Source organism: Gavialis gangeticus, unplaced genomic scaffold (genome assembly GCF_001723915.1).
Source record: "Gavialis gangeticus isolate Ggan-Ray unplaced genomic scaffold, GavGan_comp1, whole genome shotgun sequence".
NCBI lineage: Eukaryota > Metazoa > Chordata > Crocodylia > Gavialidae > Gavialis > Gavialis gangeticus.
In genome coordinates, this window is record NW_017729006.1 from 24,879,752 (window position 1) to 24,888,151 (window position 8,400).

Here is an 8,400-nt window from a genome sequence, read left to right on the forward strand (position 1 = left end):
CTGACTTCCTGCCCCTGGGGCAGGGGGCTGGACTCAATGATCTTCTGAGGTTCCTTCCAACCCTAATGTCTATGAACTTGCTCAAGAAGTTTCTGTCTTTCAGCACTGGGCAGACCAGTCACCCCTTCCCTCCCTCCCTTTCTGGAGTGCAACTGAGGCACCAAGACCCCTGCCTGGCCTTTACCAGGCCAGTTACCAGCCCATCTCTCACCCTGTGGGAACATAAATCTGCTTCATTCACACCTCCCTATCCTCTGTATCTCTCAGGGCCACGCTCAGCTACTGGGGGAAGATGAGCCTTCTCCCAGCTGCTCAGAGCATTGGTGCTGAAACCACTCCCCAGCCCCCACAGCACTCATGGAAAGGCACTAAAAGAGTTTATTGAGCTCTGCAGGCAAAATGTAAAAAACAGGTACAAGTGCCAGCCATCTGCACCCTGCCCTGGTTGGCAGCACTGTGATATCACATGACAGAGAGGACACTGAGGTCAGGGAAAGGAGATAACATGCATTTATTTATGAGAACTGCTGGAGTTGCAGTTCAACAGGAACATGAAAAATTCCCTCTTGTCAAACAGCCCCTCTGCCTCCCATCATCCTTCCCTCCATTCCAGTCTAAGAAAAGCATAGATGTGATGGCAGGAGTCCTGAATGGGAACTGTTATCTGAGCTGATTCTGTCCTACTCCCAGGTTGTGCATCTGGAGAGGCTTGCACTACCATCATCCCCATCTTATGTGCTCCCTGGAGAAAGTCCATGAGAGCCAAGCACAGTATCACAGTGCAGGCAGTTACTGTACTGACCCTTCAAGCAACAATTGTGGCTCTATCCCAGTCCTGGACAGTGCCCCTACCCTGGTCTCTCAGGTGTTGTTGAGGATGCATACAGCAGTAATAATGAGGCATAGCATGTTCTCTTCCTCCACCTTGAGACACATGCTGAGAGTCTACGAGCACACCTTGAGGTGGCTGAGGGTATAGTCCACAGTCATGTGGCACATGCTCAGGAGTAGTTTCATAGTTTCATGGATGTTAGGCACTGAAAGGGACCTTAATGTTACATTTGGGCAGGAAAGATTTCTGGGGTCAGATGACCCCAGCAAGGTGGGTGTCAAGACACTTTTTGAAGATTGCCAGGATGGGTGACTATACCAGTTCTGGAGGATCCTGTTCCAAACTATTGGTACTCAACTTGTAAAGAAGTTTTTCCTTATGTCCACTCTGAAGCAATCTTCAATTAGTTTGTGCCCATTGTTTTTTGTCCTCCCTTGGGGGGCCTAGGTGAACAGATGCTCTCCCTGGCCCTGATGTATGCCCCTAATAGTTGAAGTACTCCTTTCAGTGATTCAGCTGCCCCACTGGAGGGATTCATGAGCCACAGCAGGAGGAGGAAAGACAGGTCCCTGATGATGGCGGGAGTGATGATGATGGTGCCAGTGATGCAACTGGGGATTTTTGGAGTGTAGCATCTGTTATTCTTCATCTGGGAGAGGGGGGACTTACAGAAGACACAACATCATGGGCATTGTTTGCCAAACTGGCAAAGATGTGGACGAGGTGAGGTGGTGCAGGCTCCCACCCTGGGGGTTTTTAAGAGGAGGTTGGATGACCACCTTATTGGGGTCATTTGACCCCAGTGCTCTTCCTGCCATGGCAGGGGGTCGGACTAGATGATCTGCTCAGGTGCCTTCCGACCCTAGAAACTATGAAACTATGAAGCACTCTGGTGGTTGATGATGCCCTGCAGGACAATGGAGAACTAGCTTTTGAGGTTGATGGATTCTTGAGCACCTTGAGGAAGGCAGAGGATGGTGATATGGGTGCTGTCTGTGGCCCCCACACAGTTGGGGAAGCCCATGCAGCAGAAGCTGGTGACCACCTCCTGCAGGTTGATGAGTACTTGTCCACACTGAATTGGTTGGTGATGTAGTGGAGACTGCTGAGGGTGGCTGGCTTCATGATGGCAATGGTCACCCACTTCTCTGGAGTGAGTGATCACCACATGCTGATGTCCTGGTGCACAATGTCTTTGAAGATGGCCCGGACATGTAGAAGGTCTGGACCCACTGTTTTTTGTCCCAGGTGTCCAAAATGATCCACTCCTACTTGTTGTTGCTGGTGGTGCTAGCCCAGAATGGTTTGGAGGTAGTGCCAGAGAACCTCTAGTGTCTGTGGCATCCTGTGACCTCATTCTCATCAGCCACTTGGAAGTTGGTAGTTTAATCTGAGATGCTTGATGGGTGCAGGGTGCAGTAGCTGGCCCTTCATGGGACAACTGGCTGCTGGCTCGGGGATGGGGAAGCCACATACCATGGCAACCAGCTGCCAGGTCATTTCCAGAAGGTTGCATGTGATATCCTGCAGCCTTCGGCAAGACTTGTGCAAGGTGACAAGCAGGACATGTTGCAGATTCTGGGTCCGTGTGCTTGGGCGGCATGGGTGGTGGTGTGCCATGGTGGTTTGTGGGCAGACTGGGACACAGAGACACATGCAATTAGTAAGGGAGGGCACTAGCTCTGGAACTCTTCTGGAAGCCTCTGGGTAGGATGCGGGGGAGGGTTTGCTGTAAGGCAGCAGGGGGCTGGGGAGTGGTTGCCCATGCCCGGCAGCCAATCAGGTATGGCCAGGGAGCTCAGCTGCACTTAGCAGTGTCTGGCAGGGCATGCTGGGAAGCATGCAGGAGTGCCCCCTGCCTGCACCCCCCCACCCCACAAGGGAAAAAATATATATTGTTCACTCCCAATTTAAACTAGGTCACTTGGATTGATTCCTCCCCTGTTTTTTTGAATGTCTGTATGTGGCCTCAGGGTCATTCTCTGCTAATGAACATGGACGTATCTTAGTCAAAGCCAACAGAGCTATCTATGTTTGATTTACATTAAGATATGAAGGATCTGGCTCTTCAAGTTGATTTAAACACTTCTGATTCTTGCACAGTCTCCCTGCCTTTCTTGTCATCTGGTTTTAACAGGTACACGTTATGCTAGGGATGGAAGTATTTAAAAGGCAGCCAGAAACCCAAACTTCCATTCCCTGTCAGACACAGACACATATATCCCCCAAAGTTTTCACATCCTGAACACTATTCTGAACCCCAATTATTGTTTAGTAATGTTCATATTCTAACACCATATGCTCAAATTGTTATTTCTTCACAATCGAGAGGTGTGGGTCTCCAAAGTATCGTTTTGCCTAATACCCTGTTCTTATTCAGACCTCATCTCTTAAGATGCCCTAGCCACCCTGAAACAATAGATATTGCCGTAAGTCTACAATGTGCATTCTCCAGTCTTTCTGTTTGTTTTTGAAAGGGCATTATTTCCCCTCACAGCATCCTCCAAGTCAGACAGTCATCAAATTAAATGTTTCTAGTGCCTAGCATAGAAAAAAAATCAAGAAATGTAACTTCTACTATGGCCTTCTTGTAATGAGATGTATAGAAAAGAACGTGTAATATCTCAAAATATCAGTCTGCCTGATAAGTACTGAATAAGTACTTTCTCATAAAAATTCAAGAGAGGGAGGAAGTGGAGACCTTACCCATGGATGAAAGCTACTATGCAGTAGGTATCCTCAGCAAGGATGACTTTTGCTGACAGGCTAGTTACATTATATTCCATGACTACTCCAGCAGTTCCAGGATTCTGGAATTTCACTCCCAATAGCATCAGCTATTGATCATTTCATTTCCAAGTTAAGTTTCTGGTGGCAGCATATCAAGTTCTTTTGAAAGATGGAACTAGAAGAACTCTTTGATTTCTCTTATCTTTGAGAACACCTAGTAAATTTGTAAAGTATACACAGATTTTGATTGCATGAAACTAAGAAAGGGTGTAAATTATATTAGGAGTCAAAAAGCAGAATCTTACACAAATTGTGCTTGGAGATTCCTATTAGAGGCTCTGGTTTATGTTACTTCAGTGAGGATGGGACATCAATATTCTTTACACTTCTAATTTGGATGCGTGTCTTTGTAGTGGGCAAGCCATAAGAATGTGTATGGCAAACTGATAAAAAACAAGACGAGCTTTTCCAGGAATGTGTTATTTCATTGTTGGAAACAGAAGTTAGTAGATACAAACACCACACACTGCATCCTTATCTTGCCAGTTTACAGAAGTGAGCGGTGCAATTGATGGAAATATTTCTCTGGGTACTTCATTAGATCTGTTAGTCTTTCCTACACAGAGGCCACATCTACATGAGATGCTGACTGTGCAGTCATTCAGTACTTGCACAGCATCCCCACATGGCTTCCTGGTGATGCTGACTGCGCAGTAGCTCATTACTACTGTGCACTAGTGTCATGTCACAGTTCATACCCTGTGATGCTACTGCACAGTACTAATGAGCTACTGTGCAGTAATAATGACCTACTGCACAGTATGTGTCTTATGTAGAGACAGCCAGAAAGATTATATCAGTGTAAGCTAAGACTATGACTTTAATTTAAATTAAGATAGTTTTATTAGAAAACTCTTCAGAAGAGGGTGATAATCAAAACTCTAGAATACTTAAGATTCTATCTGTTTGCTTCTCAAATTGTTTAGCTATGTCTTTCAGCAATTTTACAATTCAAAGGAAGCTCCCTTAAGAATTCTTTCACTTAAGTATAAGGAATCTGGTATATGCTCTTAAAGGTCCATCAAGTTCAAAGGAATCTATCTTTCTAACAATTAATCCAATGTAATATTTTGGTAAATTTATCATCTGTGCCTAGAACAAATCAGCGGGAGGGCCAATCTCTCTTTATATATAGGCCAGAATACACACACACACACACACACACACACACACACACTAATTAAGGGTGTGTACAGAAGTGCTCTATGCACATTTTACAGCACTGTAATTTAGAGCACTTTTTATAGCACTATAAAGTTACAGCATTCTTAAACATAACAGAAGTGCAATGTCTGGTGGGGCGGAGAGAAGCTCTGAGCCTCTTTGCACTTTCCAGGCTAGGAGGCAGGGGGTGCTCCACAGCCTCTTGAGGCTTCTCCACTGGTCAGAAATTTAACCAGCATACAGAAGTTATCTGAAGCGCTATAGGTTGATAATGTGCAATAAAATACAACGCTTCAAATTTAATACCTCATTTAATAAAGGTTAATTTAAAGTGCTCTACCCATGTTTAAAGTGCTGTAAGTCATGGTGAAAAAGGCAGCTTCTTTACACACCCCAAGGTATTGGTTTCATATCAGTGAAATAAATCTTACATATGTTTAATTTTTTTAATTAGACATTTCTGTTCTGAGGGGCATAAGAAAGTAAACCTATAAACTTTCTATATATATAAATATATTTATTTTCAGTTTTCTTGTCTCAATCAGGAATGGTACAGATGACTGTGCAAAGCTATATGAGGTAGGTTTCAGACACTGCATAGCTATACCATCTATTCAGTTTTTCAAAAGAAGGAATTTTCCGTTTCACTTTTTTTAAAGTAGCAATTTGATTATGTACATAGATTTTTAACTTTAGTATCAAAGTACAGCACCTCTAGGTAGCATGTAAAGCTTGGTTAAGCTCTTTGTTACAGGACAAGCTGGAAGGGTAAAAAAAGATCACTTTTTCATCCAAAACATATAATTGCCATTAACCGTTCTAGGTGCACATGAATAAAGTTAAGTGTATCTAGTATAGAAGCACGAAATTTGTAACTAATATGAGTAAAGAGTGACAGGTTACAAATTATTCCTTTTACAATGAATAACTCCTTAAGTCATCTATATCCAGATTATTAGTTAAAATCAAAAAGCTTAACCGTGTTAAGAAATTATTTTGAGATGTTGTTCCTGCTGTTACTGCTACTCACTGTGCCTACTCCCTCTGAAACTTTGTTAACAGCAATTATATCTTTTAGAAGTAGGTGGCTAGAGAAAGTGTGCTCCTGAAAGGTTCCCCAAAGAGCCACCATCTGTCAAAAGTGAGACATTTTGCCACCTTTATAATTAGCATTTACTGGTACCTAACACCTACGTTCTGACACCTACTGTAACATACTGTTCTTGAGATTGCCACAGTATCATACATGCTCTTCTTCAAAGACGTTGCTATTATGTATCATTATACACAAAGACAAAATGCAAATGTTTACTCTAGAAAAAAATCATAATGACATCCCAGAGGGCCACAAGAGTAAACACATTTCATTGTTGCTTCTTCCAACTACTGTAGATGCCTGCATCAGTTTGCAGAAAGTCCTGTTATGTCAAGATGGAATAGTTTCAACTCGTCTTATTCTCTTACTAGTGCACCCACTAGGTTAGTAAAGTTTAGATGTTTTAAATCCAACATAGTAATAATTAGTCCAATTTAGAGAATGTTAAAAAATAACAAATGCACTATGGAAAAAAAAAAGATATACCTGGCCCAATATCCACTGAAGTCTTCTCATTTGGTTTGGTGAGAGCAAAGATGGTCCTCTACTGATTATTGGGTAACTGCTCCAAAATTCATTGCTGTCAATAGTTGGATTACCAGTGACTTCAGTCGACTTTGGTTCAGTAATCAGGGGAAGGTTGGACATCTTTTTGGGGTACTCTGAAAGGCTAATCTGTGGTAGCATAGGCCTTAGCTATTATATGGACAGGAAGAGGAATTCAGTCTTCATATTTGTTAATGTTTCCAATGTTAATCAAGTATTAGTGGGAGGATGTGGTGGATAGAGAGGGAGTTGTTGATAAAGGGTTAAATCATGTAATAGCTAAACAAAGAGAAGGGCAATGTGAAGAGAGTTATATGAATTATTTTAATGTTTTCAACACAGCATCACTGAATTGCTGCAGCTCTGGGAAAAGGATCCAGTTGAGATTCTACTGGATTTGGGGTTTGGTAAAGAAGAACCTGACATCTGCACTAAACTCCCTTCTCGATTCCTCAGTAGTGCTTCCGTAGCCAAAGGGATCAATATCTGTGTCTTTCTGGAAGCTCAAAAGCAGCGTATGGACGTTGAGAATCCTGATTTATATGGTAAGCAGGGAAATCCTGTGGAAGCAGGTTGAATTTCAGCAGTGGTGGAACTATGAAAATGTGGAGGACTTGGAGCAAGGGGAAAAGGGTGTTAAGAGAGAAGATGCATGAGGTCCCAATACTGTATTTAGGGGGACATCAACATGATGCAGAGGTACTGTTTAATTGTTTCCTGATATTGTCAAAATACAACTAATTCTGTTTAACAGTGTTTCTAGTCAGGTCCTCTGACATAACTGTTTTATAGAGCACATGTGCAGAAAGATATAGGTGAATATTATATTAGAAGTCCATTAATCTTTCATTATTTAAGAGGGATAAGCCTGGCCTTTTATTTATTTGTGTGTGTTATTTTGTAGCAACCACATATCAAGTGCACTTCACAGACAAGATCTTGACCCAAGGGAAAACCATGCTACAGTTATCTTAATATAATGCTGTTAATATCACTTGGGGACACAGGCTTTTACAGTAATTTTTTAAACATGGTTATACCTTGTATTGTTCCACCCTCCAAGGGCGTTGAGAAATTGGAAAAGATTGAAAAAAGTTTTAGTAATAATTTGAAGCCTGGAAAACAGTTGAAATGCTGAGAAATATTAGAGGGTCATTTTTTATTTTATCAAGGAGCAGGTTAAGAGGTGACTTAATCACGGTCAATAAGAATGCCTACCTGGAAGAAAAAATTCTGATGCTAGCAGGCTCTTTAATCTAGAAGATACAAAAATAATATTCAATGTTTGGGTTCTGATGCTAGAATAAATAATTAAACTGAAGATATAAATGTTATATGGTGAGGGTCATTTGTCATTGGAATAATTTATATAGACACAAGGTGAATTGTCTATCACTTGAAGTTTTGGGAGGGTCAGTTGGGACGTCTGCTTAAAGAGGTGCTTTATCTCAAATTGCAGTTATAAACTCAATACAGCAATTAGCAGGTGAAAGTCATTGTCATTATGAAAATCTATTGGTCTTTATTGTGGTCATGGTCACACTTCATAGTTTCCATGGGTCAAACTCTTATCTCCATTTTCATTCAGTAATGGAATTATTTGTAGTGTAATATGCAAGTGTACCAAACAGGAGGAATGGTACCAGAGGCTGGAATTATATTCCTTAGTATAGTCCAAGTACTCTGTGTCCCATACAAAACTAAAATAGGTAGAATTCTTCACTGCATTCACTTTTATTTTCTTGTTTACAGCATGCTGCCCCTTCTCATACAAATAGATGCATTCTGTAGTGTCAAGATGTTCCAACCTACTTTCTAGTAACCATAAGCATATTCAGAGAGCAGTAAGGATCTCTTCTCAAGGTTAAACACTGGCCTCAAACTGCAATATTTTAAATGTAAATGGGAGATGTTTCAGAGAGAATATTTTGTAATGTCTCCCCTTTTGACTAGCTTTATTTGGTACATATTG

At 41.7% G+C, this 8,400-nt stretch overlaps 1 protein-coding gene across 1 annotated transcript in view; it reads left to right on the top strand.

The window, feature by feature from the left end:
- CCDC129 (coiled-coil domain containing 129) overlaps positions 1-8,400 on the top strand; it is a 113,691-nt gene that overhangs the window by 38,084 nt on the left and 67,207 nt on the right. The window contains exons 5-7 of the mRNA XM_019508996.1: positions 5,332-5,365; positions 6,179-6,265; positions 6,771-6,973. Coding sequence (XP_019364541.1) covers positions 5,332-5,365; positions 6,179-6,265; positions 6,771-6,973 — 324 coding nt within the window. The remainder of the gene's footprint in view (positions 1-5,331; positions 5,366-6,178; positions 6,266-6,770; positions 6,974-8,400) is intronic.